The sequence below is a fragment of the Suillus paluster genome (assembly GCF_016628075.1).
Source record: "Suillus paluster strain FC165 chromosome Unknown EDB91scaffold_11, whole genome shotgun sequence".
NCBI classification, from domain to species: Eukaryota; Fungi; Basidiomycota; class Agaricomycetes; order Boletales; family Suillaceae; genus Suillus; species Suillus paluster.
The window spans coordinates 620,084-635,916 of record NW_024537571.1 but is presented as its reverse complement, the minus strand read 5'-3'; the positions used below and the strand labels follow the sequence as shown (position 1 = coordinate 635,916).

General features: G+C 48.4%; 6 protein-coding genes across 6 annotated transcripts; 2 read left to right on the top strand and 4 right to left on the bottom strand.

Annotated features, from left to right (window-relative positions):
* Positions 1 to 52: 52 nt before the first annotated feature.
* Positions 53 to 1,062, bottom strand: EDB91DRAFT_1048837 (uncharacterized protein; the record flags this gene model as incomplete). Its single annotated transcript, XM_041313430.1, has 3 exons — positions 53 to 762; positions 812 to 944; positions 997 to 1,062. 3 exons carry the CDS (start codon positions 1,060 to 1,062, stop codon positions 53 to 55), a joined length of 909 nt encoding a protein of 302 aa, XP_041180209.1.
* Positions 1,063 to 1,123: 61 nt separating this feature from the next.
* EDB91DRAFT_74168 (eIF3 subunit 6 N terminal domain-containing protein) lies at positions 1,124 to 2,975 on the top strand. Its single transcript, XM_041328253.1, has 5 exons — positions 1,124 to 1,410; positions 1,469 to 1,623; positions 1,676 to 2,415; positions 2,466 to 2,574; positions 2,651 to 2,975. Exons 1-5 carry the CDS (start codon positions 1,203 to 1,205, stop codon positions 2,816 to 2,818), a joined length of 1,380 nt encoding a protein of 459 aa, XP_041180208.1. The 5' UTR covers positions 1,124 to 1,202; the 3' UTR covers positions 2,819 to 2,975.
* On the bottom strand, positions 2,552 to 3,874 carry EDB91DRAFT_1198784 (uncharacterized protein). The gene is made up of 3 exons (XM_041320629.1): positions 3,237 to 3,874; positions 3,127 to 3,188; positions 2,552 to 3,074 (listed from the first exon to the last, which is right to left on the bottom strand). The coding sequence occupies exons 1-3, from the start codon at positions 3,705 to 3,707 to the stop codon at positions 3,035 to 3,037; spliced, it is 573 nt and encodes a 190-aa protein (XP_041180207.1). The 5' UTR covers positions 3,708 to 3,874; the 3' UTR covers positions 2,552 to 3,034.
* Positions 3,875 to 6,426: 2,552 nt separating this feature from the next.
* EDB91DRAFT_74076 (uncharacterized protein) lies at positions 6,427 to 7,479 on the top strand. The gene is made up of 3 exons (XM_041328248.1): positions 6,427 to 6,772; positions 6,830 to 7,304; positions 7,361 to 7,479. Exons 1-2 carry the CDS (start codon positions 6,690 to 6,692, stop codon positions 7,296 to 7,298), a joined length of 552 nt encoding a protein of 183 aa, XP_041180206.1. The 5' UTR covers positions 6,427 to 6,689; the 3' UTR covers positions 7,299 to 7,304; positions 7,361 to 7,479.
* Positions 7,480 to 7,645: 166 nt separating this feature from the next.
* On the bottom strand, positions 7,646 to 10,708 carry EDB91DRAFT_1048499 (BRO1-like domain-containing protein; the record flags this gene model as incomplete). Its single annotated transcript, XM_041313407.1, is given in 15 exon segments — positions 7,646 to 7,838; positions 7,887 to 7,969; positions 8,021 to 8,155; positions 8,205 to 8,552; positions 8,604 to 8,819; positions 8,873 to 9,053; positions 9,100 to 9,181; positions 9,235 to 9,457; positions 9,512 to 9,620; positions 9,666 to 9,754; positions 9,805 to 9,920; positions 9,968 to 10,165; positions 10,182 to 10,374; positions 10,424 to 10,469; positions 10,515 to 10,708. The coding sequence occupies 15 exon segments, from the start codon at positions 10,706 to 10,708 to the stop codon at positions 7,646 to 7,648; spliced, it is 2,406 nt and encodes an 801-aa protein (XP_041180205.1).
* A 4,047-nt stretch (positions 10,709 to 14,755) lies between these two features.
* On the bottom strand, positions 14,756 to 15,814 carry EDB91DRAFT_73979 (uncharacterized protein). Its single transcript, XM_041328247.1, has 3 exons — positions 15,617 to 15,814; positions 15,505 to 15,531; positions 14,756 to 15,450 (listed from the first exon to the last, which is right to left on the bottom strand). The coding sequence occupies exons 1-3, from the start codon at positions 15,664 to 15,666 to the stop codon at positions 14,988 to 14,990; spliced, it is 540 nt and encodes a 179-aa protein (XP_041180204.1). The 5' UTR covers positions 15,667 to 15,814; the 3' UTR covers positions 14,756 to 14,987.
* Positions 15,815 to 15,833: the final 19 nt, after the last annotated feature.

Below are 15,833 nucleotides of genomic sequence, written 5' to 3'. Positions count from 1 at the left end.
CATAATTTACGGAGAAATAAAATCAAGTCCATTAAATAACGGAGGTATAGTACTAGTCAACCTTCCTTGCCCATTTTCTACCTGAAGGTGACGCGGTATGACGCGGTACAGGAGACTTTGGAGTAACGACAACATCAACTCTTCCCTGCCTCTCCGATGCCCAGTCTTCCTTTTCCTTCTCGCTGAGTGCTCCAATCTGCGTCTTTCCAAAGTCTTCTTTGTGGTCACTACCCCAGTACAACCACATCTGCGCACCGAGCACAATGTTGAGAAGGAGGGCAAGGGCAAAGCCAGCAGTGACGATGAGATCACCGACTTCGGTGGCGGTGGTGAACAAACGAGCAAGACAACCCGCGATTTGTGAAACGACAGCGAACGCAGAGAGCTGACCCGTGGAGCGGGCACGTGCGTTCTGCATGATTTGGGGGAGTTTGGAAAAGAGGGATAGTGGCAACGTGGCCATTTGCAGCAGAGACAGGATATCTTTAGGGAGAACATACAGCGTGACGACGGATGCGACGGAAGCTGCGCTGGCGATTGCCAGTCGTGGGCCAGTGGCCTGTACATTTCGAAGTGATGGAGGCGGGAAGTAGATGATTAGGAGAGTAATTATGGTATTCTGTATAGTAAGGAATAGATTCTCGCCGTATGTCGAGAATGGGAACTCATTTTGGTATGAGTATGCAGCCGTAATAGCATATGCGAGTGTTTCAAGAACGTATGCGGGTAAGGAGAGACCGCGAGCGGAGCGCCCGTTAAGAACTGGCATGTCATAAGCACCTAACGAGTTGAAGGCGCTCGACAGACTCACTCAGCATTAACTGGGGAACTTTCATGATAGAGCCTCCAACTACGATACCAATACCCAAGCCCTTGGAGAGCGAGTACTTGAGACAATTCACGTCCCCGACATTGAGGTTCTCGACCAGCGAGGAATAACATTTCTGCAACATATTAAGACTACCCCCGGCGACTGAAACTACAAAAACAACATACCTCACCAATTATTGAGATTCCAAGGTCTGATATAAATTTGGGCAAGTTTTGCGTAATTGCAGTCATGGTGAACAATTGAGGCGGTGGACAAGAGTCAAGCCTCACGAATAATCGCAGTTCGTTACACCTGTGGTGGCTATGCAGTTTCCTGTTTGAGCGACCGTAAAATTTCTGGTCTACAAGCCTCAAGGACCGTACATACCACCATGGCGGAATACGATCTATCAAAAACGATAATACCCTACCTGGATCGCCATCTGGCGTTCCCGTTGTTGGCTCATCTCGTCGAAACTTCGTTGTTCCCGGTCGAGCAGGTTCAAGCAGCGCAGTATGAACTTGCAAAGGGCACGAACATGCTGGATTACGCAGTCAGCTTGTTTGAGCAGCTGCACCCTGACGAGGAGATCCCTGAAGGTGCGTCATCATGTTGCAAGTTACATCAGTGTCGATTTATATGTGCCCGATCTTCCAGAGTTCTCGGGGAAGCGAGAGAAGGCTGTCTCAACAAATGAGCGCCTACAGCTGGAAGCTCAAGCCGTCCTTGATGTGATCGAGAACCCAGATGTTGCACAGGCACTGCGTCAAGATAAAAATCAGAATCTGCAGTACCTCAAAGATAACTACAACGTACGTTCTCGCCTACCGTTGACCGTTTGCAACATATTTACGTTTCATATAGCTCACCCTCGAACAAATCACTGCTTTATACAACTTTGGGCAGTTCCAATATACCTACGGCAACTACAGCGGTGCTGCAGACTATCTGTATCACTTCCGTGTACTTTCAACCGATAACGATCTCAACACTTCTGCCCACTGGGGTAAACTTGCTTCCGACATCCTCACTGGAAAATGGGAGACAGCTCTCGAAGAGTTGAATACCCTACGTGACGTCGTTGACTCACGCTCACCTTCAACACTCTTGACGGCATCTGCCGAGCCCGCAGCCCTTACGCAACTCCATTCACGGACATGGCTCGTTCACTGGTCTCTATTTGTTTACTTCAACCACCCTCAGGGTCGGACACTCCTCCTCGAGACCTTCCTCTCCCCCACTTACCTTAACACCATCCAAACTTCTTGTCCCTGGATCCTTCGATACATCGCCACCGCTGCCATCCTCTCTCGCAAGTCTGCTGCAGGTGGGACAGCTGCTTCTTCGCGTGTGAGACACTCGATACGCGAGATCGTCAAGGTCATCCAGACGGAAGAGTACCAATATCAGGATCCTGTTACATCGTTCCTGAAAGAGCTTTACGTCGAATTTGACTTTGAGGCCGCACAGCGGGAACTGACGCTTGCGGACCGTGTTGTCGGGGATGATTTCTTCCTTGGAGAGTTCAGAGAGGAGTTCCTCGATAATGCACGCTACCTGATTAGCGAGGCATACTGCCGTATACACCAACGCATCGATATTGGGTAAGTGAGGCATGTGTTTCACATTATTTTATTCTCAACCACGTGCTCAGCGACCTCTCGGAACGTCTTAATCTCTCACGAGATGAAGGCGAGAAGTGGATCGTCAACCTCATCCGCGAAACTCGTATGGGAGCGGAAGCGAAGATCGACCTCGAAAAGGTGCGGATCCCATTTCGGTGTCACTTAATAACGTCGTACTGGAGAGTTCATTCACTGATCGTCATCTTCTTTATAGAATGTCATCGAGATCCACCGCTCCCCATTGCCAGTATATCAATCTGTTATCGAGAAGACACGTGGTTTGGCGTTCCGGACGCAGGCTTTGGGTACTGGTATGCTCCACAGCCCGCAGCAGCCACAACAGACCCAGCCACAACCTGCTGTTGTTGAGGGAGCTCGGTGATCAGAGCTTATCTGTACTTGTACGTGCTTCATGGGTAGCTTCTCGCTACTCAAAAATCACCACTGTCGTATTCTTTGGCGACATCTTACGGTTGTAGATGTATCCTGTCTTCATACTTGCCCTGTTGTCCACTTGGTTTTGGTAGACATGTTCCGATCAATCTATCTATCAAGGTAAACTTGGAACGACTGCATACTCCGTATCGATATAACCAATCTATTTGTCTTTCCCGAGATGTGTGGCACTCCTCCAGCACCTGTATTTTGTCAGCACCGATATCATAGGGTGAGATAAGCAGGTGAACCCACAAGATCTCATAGCTTGTTGAGACGACGTGCTCTTGACCACCATATGCGACATTGCATCCCCCCTGTCAGGAACTCAGACATCATGAGATAGGTAGAATGAGAATACGCACAAGATGTTCTCCTGTCTTACCAGGAACCCAGGTCTGCCCCACGCGAGCCCGTGCATGATACAAATTCGTCCCATCCTCTTCATAACCCCCAGCAACAGGATACCGCCCTTGAGGGATACGACCTAGACTCGTACAGACCCATTCCATAGCATCAGGGTCAAATGGCAGAAGATCATACCGCCCCTGATGCTCTACCTCAGTGCCAGCGTATGGCACGCGGCAGGGAAACGGAAGATGAGGCGCGATCTTGCAGGGATGGACAGAGCTTTGGAAGATTGCAGATCCGATGAAGACTGGAGAAACGCCGTCTCCATCGTAGCATGGGGGTGCTCTGGTGGATCTGAGATCAGGGATGCGAGAGTTGAGCTGCAGCGGGATTCGGATGCCTGAGGGAGGCGGACGGGGGGTCGGGGTCATTGGAGTCGGATACGGCGGTGGTGGACCTCTGTCTGTCTTGTAGTCTTCTTCCATTGCGCTTGCAGGATATGAGTCCAGTCGATGTACTAGATAACGTCGCTGCGGGATTAAGTCGCGGTGAATAGTGTCTCCGTCACAGCACTGAATCAGCTGGGCGCTTGGGATTTAGGAAATTGGGTTGACACGCTGGCCGGCGCTCTGAGGCTCTGACGTATTGGCATTACATATTACAGTCTTGTCCGTAGATTAATATGTACAAGCGATCCGCTCGCCTGCGGACGGTGCGGCCTACTCGAATCTTTCTATCTACATATTGTAAGAAGGGTGTATACATCAGCCACATCCTCTCCCTCATTCGTGGATGACCTTTACAGCAGTAGTGAGGAATAAACTACGTTCCCCGTCTGTCTTTCTTCACTCGTTGCTGTAGCGCCAATGTACAGCCATTGTGCTCATTGCTGAGACGTAGAACATGGTCCTGCGAGAGCGCTGCTTTGAATTTCTCCCAAAGAGGCATGGCGGGATACAACAATACCGTGAAAAGAGCAGGAGGATGCCATGACAATTGAGAGAGAAAGGGTACGAAAACAGTGCAGCTACGGAGGAAAGGAGAACTGTTGACAGGGGCTCGATCACTTGAAACTGGATGCGGCCAAGATGGTGTAAGAACAGCGTCAGCAATAGAAACTCAAGTGGAACACACGCCCAAGTCAAAGGGGTCATGTGAAGCACGTACATGGCGGCTACGCGAATTGGTTCCGTGGGATCAAACGCCCCGTTCTTACAATAGTAGGCTAAATAGTAGGCTATTAGCAGCGAGGACTGTCCTCAGTCCCGCCTGACGGGCGGCGACCTTAGATCTCAGCTTGCCAGCCTTGCCTAATCGAATCTTGAATTCTTTCCAGCTGTCGATGGCACAAATTTTTGCCTGTGATGGGCGCTGGTAAAGGGGCAGTGAATATAAATTTAAAGGGGGTGAGTACAGGATGGGGGGAGGCAAGACCCGGCAAGTAAAATACTGGACTCATCTACATCTACCATCTATCTACATATCGTACATGTAAGGACGGAGCGTGTGGAAGCAATTCGTGTCGACACCATGTGCGCACCTGTAAAAAGACTGGACCAATAACATTGTATCAAAACAGCCGAGAAAAATACAAGAACTGGAAAACGGATATGACATGAAGACCCTCACATGATTTCACGAAGACCTGGAGAGCTTCAAGTTCAGACGAGGATGCCAAAGTGACAAGGTCATTGCAACTTACCGTAAGCTACAAATACGCTGAGACGATCTGTCGAGCATCCGGACCAGGAACCACCTGGACTATGCCACCGGCACAGGCGGGAGACTTCCTAATATGGTCTTGTACGACATCATTCCGTGCCATGATAAGTGTGCATCGCGAGCATCTGGACTGAATACCGAGATGCTTCGCGACGTGCCTCGGGATGCTTGCGATCTTCAGAGGTCCTGCCCTGGAGCACGAACTCCATCGGCACTCGACCTCTTTGACGTTGCACGCGACGCCGTGGTGTCGCCGGAGATGTGAGATAATCTCTTTGGGAGCGCCTTCAATAAACATAGCGCAAGGAGAATGTCCATCGTTCCAGGCACAACGATAGACTATGGGGGTGTCTTCGGCGGAGCAGCGCGCTTTCACAGCGGTGCTGGTCTCCACATCTATGATAAGGGCGTCGTGAGGGCTCGTAGAATGGCATGGACAGTTATGCAGAAAGCATCTGGGAGAACGCGACGCGTGAACAACGGGTCAAATGTCCATAAGTGAAGTCCTTTACCTGGATAATGAAGGATATTCCTGATGTGGAAATTCGGGTAGTAGGATGGGTGGTAAGAACGAACAGTCGGGGAAAGCGTTCATGGCTAGATACTACTGTGACCCTTGAGTGGAGAATAAGGCTTGAGAGATATGGGTCTCGGTGACATCCTCCTCTTTTGTATGCTCCATAGATTAAACCCTGTATCAGCTGCCAGCTGAAAACCTAACGAACGATTTGCCAAAAGTGCCTATGGAAAGCAACGTTTAGATCGCTCTGGGGTAAGCCTGTGGCTGCATTTTTAAAAATAATTACAAATCCGTACTATAGTGAAGGTGGGAATCCATCCGAACCTGAGCCAAGTTGCCAAATATCTGATTGGCGGGCAAGTGTGATAGACATCAGTCGGCTACTAAACCTTTGGCTTCCGTGACCAAAAGTTTAAATGGACACTGCGTCCATTTGGTTTGGAAGTAGCCAATCAGGTTTCCTGGGTAAATGAACCATTTGGTAAATGAACAGTGAGCGCTGCGTCCAGTTGGTTTGGAAGTAGCTAGTAAATGAACCATTTGGTAAATGAACAGTGAACGCTGCGTCCAGTTGGTTTGGAAGTAGCTAATCAGGTTTCCCGGGCAAACGGACAATACTTTTTATAAGTTTCCCGAACTTGAGCTTTTCAAGTATCTTATTGGCGGGCAAGTGTGATAGGATAGGGTCTACGAACACTGGGCGCCCATTGGTTGCATCGAGGACTGTCGGGAAACTTATAAAAAGTATTGTCCGTTTACCCAGGAAACCTGATTGGCTACTTCCAAACCAAATGGACGCAGCGTTCACTGTTCATTTACCAAATGGTTCATTTACCCAGGAAACCTGATTGGCTACTTCCAAACCAACTGGACGCAGTGTCCATTTAAACTTTTGGTCACGGAAGCCAAAGGTTTAGTAGCCGACTGATGTCTATCACACTTGCCCGCCAATCAGATATTTGGCAACTTGGCTCAGGTTCGGATGGATTCCCACCTTCACTATAGTACGGATTCGTAATTATTTTTAAAAATGAGGCCACAGGCTTACCCCAGAGCGATCTAAACGTTGCTTTCCATAGGCACTTTTGGCAAATCGTTCGTTAGGTTTTCAGCTGGCAGCTGATACAGGGTTTAATCTATGGAGCATACAAAAGAGGAGGATGTCACCGAGACCCATATCTCTCAAGCCTTATTCTCCACTCAAGGGTCACAGTAGTATCTAGCCATGAACGCTTTCCCCGACTGTTCGTTCTTACCACCCATCCTACTACCCGAATTTCCACATCAGGAATATCCTTCATTATCCAGGTAAAGGACTTCACTTATGGACATTTGACCCGTTGTTCACGCGTTACGTTCTCCCAGATGCTTTCTGCATGACTGTCCATGCCATTCTACGAGCCCTCACGACGCTCTTATCATAAATGTGGAGACCAGTACCGCTATGAATGCGCGCTGCTCCGCCGAAGATACCCCCATAGTCTATCGTTGTGCCTGGAACGATGAACATTCTCCTTGCGCTATGTTTATTGAAGGCGCTCCCAAAGAGATTCTCTCACATCTCCGGCGACACCACGGCGTCGCTTGCAACGTCAAAGAGGTCGAGTGCCGATGGAGTTCATGCTCCAGGGCAGGACCTCTGAAGATCGCAAGCATCCCGAGGCACGTCGCGAAGCATCTCGGCATTCAGTCCAGATGCTCGCGATGCACACTTATCATGGCACGGAATGATGTCGTACAAGACCATATTAGGAAGTCTCCCGCCTGTGCCGGTGGCATAGTCCAGGTGGTTCCTGGTCCGGATGCTCGACAGATCGTGTCAGCGTATTTGTAGCTTACGGTAAGTTGCAATGACCTGTCACTTTGGCATCCTCGTCTGAACTTGAAACTCTCCAGGTCTTCGTGAAATCATGAGAGGGTCTTCATGTCATATCCGTTTTCCAGTTCTTGTATTTTTCTCGGCTGTTTTGATACAATGTTATTGGTCTAGTCTTTTACCACCCCCTCCCCTTTATTCACGCCCAATCATGTACGAGCAAACTTCCCTATTTTCATGTAATCGCTTAGAAAAGTACGCACTTTTCGGAGGCTATATGAGTGCTCTCAAGGCTGAGAGTCCATCATCCTCCAGAGCTCAACTATGAATCTAGAACATTGCTACTCACAGTCATGTGACCCCCGTCATCGATGTTTTACCATTTGCTTTGTTGGTGGGGGAGCCAGTTCTTGGGACTCCCAATCAGCGGAAGACAGCGTCGGTATACTAGCAATCTGTTTCCGAGCGCCTGTCCTTAGCGGTGACGCTGGTACTTCGTGAGATTCATCGGAAGCGTTGTCACGGATCGATAGAGACGCCATGTTCCGATGGAGGAGTCTATGGCACGCAGTCAGCGAAGCAATGATTATGTAAGGGTGGCTGTACCTTGTTTCTCGACTGCGCGCACTGCTCCATATCTTGCATGCTTCCTTGAAGTTAGTCAAAATACCGGCCATATCATTGTAAAACTGTTAGAAAATCAACTTGATATCCACGAGACTGGGCTGCTGGTAACTCACCTTCAGCCCTTCGTCTAGATTCCGAATGATTTCTCTATAATGAGAATACGCGAAGTCAAGAAATTGAAGGGCATGTTCTCGATCCTTGACGGCAGGGTCTTCTTTCCTAGACTGAATGAAAGCGTCATTTGTGGACTTGGAGATTTTCAGGAATTAGTGGGAACGGAGCATTGACTAAAATGACCTTAATCGACGCAATAATCTCCACTTGTTTTTTCCGCCCCTCGGTCAGACCTTGGATAAATTTATCGTACTTGGCCAGTTCATTGTCTGAAACATCTTCAAACATAGCAGCGCTCATTTCTGTCCCGTGTTCTAACCTTGCCGCTGCCGTCAGCACCTTTGACCGTATGTCGTCGCTTTCCGCTCGTCTTTGGGCACGGACAACAAGGTCGTCTCGAGTGCGACGAATATCATCCAGAGACTCTAGTAAGCCACGCAGGGTGCGAGCGTGGATTTGAGTTTGACTAGTTGACACCGCCTTTCCTGCCATAGAGACTGTCGATGACGGCACCAAAGCTTCGAGCTCATCCTGTGCACTGGGGTTAGCATGTACTTATGCACAGTTGAGTCCTGTCTGCACCTCGTCGCGAGTAAGCTCGGTTATTTGATCTTCCCATTCCTCCCATTTTCTCCGCACGAGTTCGTCGCTTTCTGCTGCCTGAGTGAGGATGGACCGATACCGTTGTTGCTTCATGACAAGCTCTTGGTTCGCTTCATGAGATGGAGGGCGGTTCATTTGCATCTCTCTGCGTGCAGCTTCATCCTCAGAAGCCTCGCTGTCTAGAATGTCCATAGCCTAGAGATCCGTCCCATAAAAGATAATCTAGACGTATGCAGAAAAGACAATACCTCGTCGAGTATGGCGAGTACGTGTCGAGAGAGTCGCTGGACGTCGTCGATATAGACATCGATCTTTGTGGGCCCTTGCTCTAGACGTATTTCTTCAGCTTTCTTCAAGAGAGATGGGGGCAGCCCGACAGGACGTTCCAAGGCTTCCAATGATGACGGCAAGTTCAGAGATTGGAGCATCCTGCATTTGGTCAATTCGGGAATAGTGAAAAAGAAGCGCATCTGACTTATCGGCTTCATCGTTGAAATTCTGGGCTGGTTCAAGAATTTTCTCTTGAAGTAAATTTCCCTTGTTGTCATTGTATATATCTGAGTTGATCGATCAGCATGAGGAGTCATATCATCGCTTAACCTTGACTCACTGATAGCTTCCCGAGCACCCCATCCGAGCATCTCACCAAAGATTATGTTGTCATTTCCGATCACACTTTTGGGGTCTTGCAGCCCAGGTGGAATGATGCTCTGGACCATTGATACTTCTTGAATCGCCAGGATACCAGAAGGTGCGGGAACGTTCTGATGATATATCAGATCATTGTCTCTTTCGGCACGTGCGAGATTTTTCTGCACGGCGTCAAGTAATGACTGAAATGAGATGTCAAACACGGCGATTCCATAAGGCGCAGGACGGGAATGAACCTTGACATCTTCTAGGACTGCTTGAGCAACCCCAGCACGTTTACCGATGTTGAATCCCTTTTTAGCATCCGCTTCCGCAATCATTAGACGTTGTATCTCGTCACCGTACCTGTGAAAGTTTCAGAAAGGAAGGGACGCGTCATCTGTCACCAACCTGGAGGCCTCGAGCTCGTCGATACTTTTCCTGAATTGTGATGCTGCATTGAAATGATGTTGCTTTGTATCCAGGTGAGGAATCCAATTCTATTCGCTTAGGTCAATACACGCGGTAGAAGCCATGAGATTATGCTTACAGATGGTAAGGCATCACGGCTGTCCGCGGCGGCCAGGCGGATCGAAAGTAAGGAAGTGCTGTAGAGAGACGAAACTTTGGCCGCTAATTTTGCAATCAGGCCATTCTTGTAATGATCTAAGCCACTGATCAGATCTCTAGAATGTTTTAAGGGGAAATATTACCAGTGACGGCACGCTGCCAGACACATTCCTGGGCTTGAGCCAACATAAGCCATTCTAGACTTTTTACAAAATCTTCGGTCAGGTCGGAAGGCGTGTTTTCTGGGTCTACTAAGGGACCGAGTTTCGGTAGTGCTGACGTCGACAGGAAGGCCAAGACACCAGCGGCATTCTTCAGGTGCAGCATGAGGTAATTGTCATCTTCCAATCGCTTAACTTGCCTGATAATAAGCACTTGCACGCTTTAGGCCATCTTGACTGGATCTATCTTCGGAGGCGGCTAATTGGGAATATAGCGCTGCTATATTGAACAGGACTGAAGTCCGTTCAAATTCTATACTCCTCAGGGTCACGGGGAGGGTGGACAAGCTCGAAGAAAACGCATGTGCGTATGAAAATTCCAGATTGATCTAGGGTTGTCAGTACTGCGTAAAAAGAAGCATGAAGTTGACGACGAACGTCGGACGGTAATTTGGCTAGAATGAACACAAGTTGAGCGTGATAACTGCTTCTGGTCAGATTGCTCGTCGGGATGAGGTGGTGCACTCACTTTAACGCGGAGTTGACACGGTCAGCATGTAATACGCCCCCTGTGCCGACATCCCGCAGTGACTTCCATTGATTTATGTCACGAATATACGCATCCGGGTGATCTTCTGTATGATTTCGAATGTAATCGCGAGCGGCAGTAGGTATCGGGCACGAATACGTCTTCTTGAAAGGAATGCTGAGGTGGTTTGGCATAATGGATGCCCTATGTCCTCGTGGAGAAACTCTGAGGGATGGATTCGAAGAGATTCGAAGTCAATCAAAAGTCAATTGAATTATAGAGATCGTCACAAGTTCTAGTCAACGTGCTCTGATGCCCGTGTCTGTCAAGGGCTTGTGCAGTGTTGGCGGCTTGGTCGCGAATAACACGTGACAAGCAATACTTGCGGGGAACTTCCGAAATGGATATGTCCGAGCCTTCCTCACTACTCAGCGCTGCGGCTCGGCGAAAAAGCAGGAACGACTTCTTTTCAAGGTCTGACTACGGGAGACTAATACCCAACCAGGTACCAGCAACAAGGCAGCACAAGAACAACAGTGGTCTGATTCAGAAGTTCAAGTCCAGGCAGAATTAGCACTAGAACTCTTCGGAACTGCGCAGTGACTTCGCCGTTTCCTTTATCTTTACGACTCCATTGCGTCCCACTGTGACCGTTAATGCTTCGATCTTAGCTTCAGGCCCAGGTTCGCGTCTTATCTTAAATGAGTCAAGATTCTCAGCGATCATGGTCTCATTCGGCATCACCCCACTGATCAGAGCGTCGTATCACGGTTTATATGGATCTTATCGCACCACGTTTGCAGCTTGATGCAAGCGGTCACGCGAAATGATGAAGTTGTGTGATTCGTAATACTTCACATTTGGCACACATCGATTTAATAAGAGCAAGTTTTTATCTGACGCTTTATGCTTCTTTTTGAGCTGATATTATTGGCAGGTGCGGTCGTGCATCTTCAGTATGGGCTCTGAAGGTGGAATTCTACCGTTTCCCCAATTATTTCATTATTTCACTGACCCGAAAGGTTATAGATTATCGTGGCCTGGTTTGGTCCTGCGCTTCGGAGATGTATAGGTACCTTTGACCCCCTTTCTAGTCTTCAGGGAGCTCCAAATGTCTCGCCAAAATGCTCAACCCCACGAACGTCCTGAAAATGGCAGACGCGAAGAATTCATAAGTAGAAGTTAGTTGTCTATTCACTTTTCCTTGACTTTGTTGAGTATCGATAGAATCGAAATGGCTCTGTTGAAGTGCGCATTTGCGCAAACTTCTGGGTTGTGGGTTTCATCATTGGCGGCCTACAATTCGTTCGGATGATCAATTTGTTTTGGCCAAGTATCCAAATCTCTATTGATGCTTGTTTTAGCTCGCAGGCTGGGGATATGAAGTAGAATTTACCTCCCCAAGTGGGCAGCCACGACACGACTTTTTCAGGCCCACCGATGTTCGTTGCGGATGACTTAGGCATGTGGTGTGAGGGCATCTCACAGCATTATACTTTCCATTTCTGTCCATTGAAAGAGCCTTAGACTTCTTGTGCCCCCTACTATACATGTACCAGAACCTTCAATTCTCAAACCATTCATTGCAGCGATCAGAGCGGAAAATTGGCTAAGCCCAATACCTCAGAAAACCTGTTAGGCCATCACATGGCTACCATGAGTAAGGTGTCGGTCGGATATTCGGAGACGACTCTGGAGTCTGCACTGACATTTTGCGACCGCGTTCATGTTTGACATGCGGCCCAACAATGGAGGTGATTGGTTTAATTTAATGGGTAACACCAGGTGAAATTCGACTTTATTACCAGACTTTTTTTTAAAAAAAAAATACAGTTTATTGTCGTCTTGGGGCAACGCCCGATGTTGACAGTACCACAGACCTGACAGATTGGATCTTCCTTGTGCAGCCGAAAATCTTAAAAGAGGGTTCCGGACGCACAGTGACTTTACACAAAACGATGGTTCATCGTACCTATCGCAACTTCCTATCGAGCTCCTCGCCTCAGCCGCTTTAAGGGTGCTTTGCACATCCTACATCATCTTTCAAGTATGCGGCGGAAGAAAGCGAGTCTGCCTCTATTATCCACATGATAATATACATGGATACGTGCACACACATGGATACGTATACGACGCATGACGCGGCCCTAGCGCTGAGCAGTCACGTCAGTACTTCAGTACTTACGTCTCTGATCCTAAGCACTAGTACTAGTCAGTGTTGTTACTAACCCTGGACCGTTAAAAGGAGTTCATAGTACCCTGTTATCACTCGGACCTTACTCGGTTCCTACAATCTACATTAACAAAGGAGTGATGCATATGTGACCTGTTAGCATTCCTAAATAGATCGGCTCTCTATGTTTCAGAAAGCATGTTACCATTCGACTGACGTTATTTAGTAAAGGTTGGACCCCGCAAACTGTGTCGGAGAAAGGCCAAAGAAAGGCACGATTTTTATTTTTATTTTATTTTTTTCATTTATTATCGTCTTTATTGTCCTACTTGTCGAGCTCGCGGTCTTTGTGCGCAGCGTCCTCGACCTTTTTCTCCAATCCTAGTGCCCGTGAATGCCGCCATCTCTCTGCATCCTGCCTACAACCCTTGACATGAATCCTGCTCCTGCTCCTTCCTGCAGCCTGGCTAGGCCGTCGCCGCCGGTAATTTTTTTCGGAACAGCGCATCACGACCGGTAAACCAAAGACATGAAAATTTAAGTTGGTTCACAATTAAAATTTTATGATATGTAAAGAACAGAATACTGTCAAGGAAAGGCTACACCACACACCCAATTTCTGGAAGACTGTATGGGAGAGGGTGGGACACGAGGATGAGGAAGCTAAATTGGTGTATGGGGAAGTGCTGTCCAAAGGAATACGCTCAATCATGAGCGTCGGTGCGGTGACTCCAGTCGAGGTCTATCCGTCGGTACTGATGTCCGTAGGCTGTAGAAAGTGAAAGCGCGCGGAGGGGTTTGAGGCAGCAGCGGTGGTTTCTGTTGGAGGCGTCAGAGCTGGTATTGGTCGGGTAGCTCGGCGCTGGACGTTTAAGGGAGTGATGCGAACGTGGCAGAACAGCGCAGAATGGGTATGCGCGAGGGCGGCGAACTTGGACTTAAGAATGACGAGGAAATATGCTTACCGAGCGGTGGTTGAGGTCTTTGCCACTGATATAATTGATGCGTTCAGGGACTTGTGTTTCCCACCCTATTGGGAGCCGATCTACTTCAGAATGCTAGTAACAGGGCACACTCATCAATTAACTACCATTTATGTAACCCCGTTGACCCCACATCTATCTTTGAACTCGTCTTGAGACAGTGCACACCATACTTTTTCTGGTATTTATGACTCTCGGAGATGCGGGCTGGTAGTCCTCTCCACCAATGACAGCGCTCGCTTAAGGTTGACGAAAGCTAGGGAAAGCTTCAAATTGTCAACGTAAAGGGAGGCTCTCTCAGGTGCAGTTACTTCGCGGTTAATTCCAGGCGGGACACCATCTATAACCTATTTGGTTATAACCCGGGTTACTAGCAGCACTGGTACTAATCGTCGGAGTTCGACAAACCATTACAAATAAGGCAATTATTCACTCAGCGTTTGCTCAGCGTTAACTGACCCATGCAGCTAAGAGCCTCACCAGCTGGCAAAGTAGAAAAAGAAAAACGGAAGGACTAGTAAGACTGCGAAAAGGGTCATAAGACTGGGAAAGCCTGAGTCATACTGGATCATGGTTGTGGCTGACCATGATGCAGGATCCAGGTCACAGTCTTGAGTGGTATCGACGTACCACGTGGAGTGGCTGTCAATGGCTGTGTACGTTGGCTTTCGCTTCGCAAAGATGCATGGATGTAGTGTTGGGAAGATGCGTGTTGGGCGTTCTTGCAAAACGGTGACACTCGACAAATGCGGTGGAGTATCCGAAACACGCGCACCCGAAACAACACCATGAAGTTGGTAGGGCCGCCATCAGTGTTTGAACCTGTCGAAAAACTATCGTTAAACGATCCCTGACATTCCCTGTTTGGTATAATTTCAGGTGAACTGAATTGATTTCTATTGAGATCTAACACTAAAACTACGTGAAATTTCAGCCGCTGTTGCTGACATTTTCCCTGACAGATCGGTGAAACAAAGAGTACATACTTGCCGGCATGTCCAGCTGTCTGGATCCAGGGATTTCAAAATTCCCGCCGGATCACGAATCTAGTTAGTGGGGCCTTGCAAACTCTTAATTGCCGACCTCGTGGAGTGGAACGAAGTGCACCCCGACTGGCTTGGTCCGCATCGCTTCAAGTCTACCGAAGTATACATAATTTCCACTTCATTTCGTTTCGGTTCACCTCAAGGCTGGCAAATACTAATCTACACCAATACCGCATTTTTGTCGAAGGAATCATCTAGTACGAATATAGTAATTAGCAACTAAAGTAAATACATCGGCAAAAGGTAAATCCACGCGTCCAGTACAAGAAACCTACGCTGAGACTATCTGCCGAGCTCCTAAGGCAGGAACCAGCTGGACCGCAGCGTCAGCACAGCCAGGAAGCCTTCTAATATGGGCTCGAACGACGTCATCACGAGCCATGACAAGTTCACACCCCGTGCACCTGAAGTGGATACCCAGATGTTTCAAGATGTGCCTCGAGATACTCCCCATCTTCAAAGGTCCGTCTGCCGAACATGAACTCCAACGGCATTCGAGATTCTCGTTGGCATTGTGCGAGATACCATGGTGTTGTCGGAGATGGGAGAGAATGTCTATGGGTGTAGCTTCAATGAACAAGCCGCAAGGAGAATGTTCGCTGTCCCAGGTACACTGATAGACTAGGATCTCTACCGCAGCGTGGCGAGCTTTAACGGCAGTGCTAGCCTCAACGTTTATGACGACGGCATCCGGGGGGCTCGTAGAATCGCATGGGCAGTGGGGCAAGGGACATCTGGGAGAACCGCATGTGAATATTGGGATAAATGTCCACAAGACAGTCCCTTACCTGGAGAACATCATGGTGAGATGAATACTGTAGCGGGGGGAGGGGTTTAGATGGATGAAATTGACATATCGAGTTCAGTTTATATTACTTCGAGTATCGGGGCAGCAATTACTTAGCACGGGCGCTGCAAGCATGCATGACGTAAGAGGGGGGGCTCATCATGGCATATACACGGAGGTTCAAGAAATTAAAGCCCCGTTGAATATCACTGCAGAGATTGAAGAAAGAGCAACGTCCTTGGGTTGGCTCATATTGTTTCTTGGGCCGATTTTGAGCTAAGCCTAGTGCGATTTAACTTTGCGTAATTAGATGTCTCGTGATAGTCAGAG

Coding starts and splice junctions, on each gene's coding strand:
- EDB91DRAFT_74168 (XM_041328253.1), top strand. CDS start 1,203: ATGGCGGAATACGATCTATCAAAAACGATAATACCCTACCTGGATCGC. Junction 2,416..2,465: donor CACCAACGCATCGATATTGG/GTAAGTGAGGCA, acceptor CCACGTGCTCAG/CGACCTCTCGGAACGTCTTA. Junction 2,575..2,650: donor CGAAGATCGACCTCGAAAAG/GTGCGGATCCCA, acceptor TCTTCTTTATAG/AATGTCATCGAGATCCACCG.
- EDB91DRAFT_74076 (XM_041328248.1), top strand. CDS start 6,690: ATGAACGCTTTCCCCGACTGTTCGTTCTTACCACCCATCCTACTACCC. Junction 6,773..6,829: donor GAATATCCTTCATTATCCAG/GTAAAGGACTTC, acceptor ACGTTCTCCCAG/ATGCTTTCTGCATGACTGTC.
- EDB91DRAFT_73979 (XM_041328247.1), bottom strand. CDS start 15,666: ATGATGAGCCCCCCCTCTTACGTCATGCATGCTTGCAGCGCCCGTGCT. Junction 15,532..15,616: donor GCTTGCAGCGCCCGTGCTAA/GTAATTGCTGCC, acceptor CCCCCGCTACAG/TATTCATCTCACCATGATGT. Junction 15,451..15,504: donor CTCACCATGATGTTCTCCAG/GTAAGGGACTGT, acceptor CGGTTCTCCCAG/ATGTCCCTTGCCCCACTGCC.
- EDB91DRAFT_1198784 (XM_041320629.1), bottom strand. CDS start 3,707: ATGGAAGAAGACTACAAGACAGACAGAGGTCCACCACCGCCGTATCCG. Junction 3,189..3,236: donor GTAAGACAGGAGAACATCTT/GTGCGTATTCTC, acceptor AGTTCCTGACAG/GGGGGATGCAATGTCGCATA. Junction 3,075..3,126: donor TCAACAAGCTATGAGATCTT/GTGGGTTCACCT, acceptor GACAAAATACAG/GTGCTGGAGGAGTGCCACAC.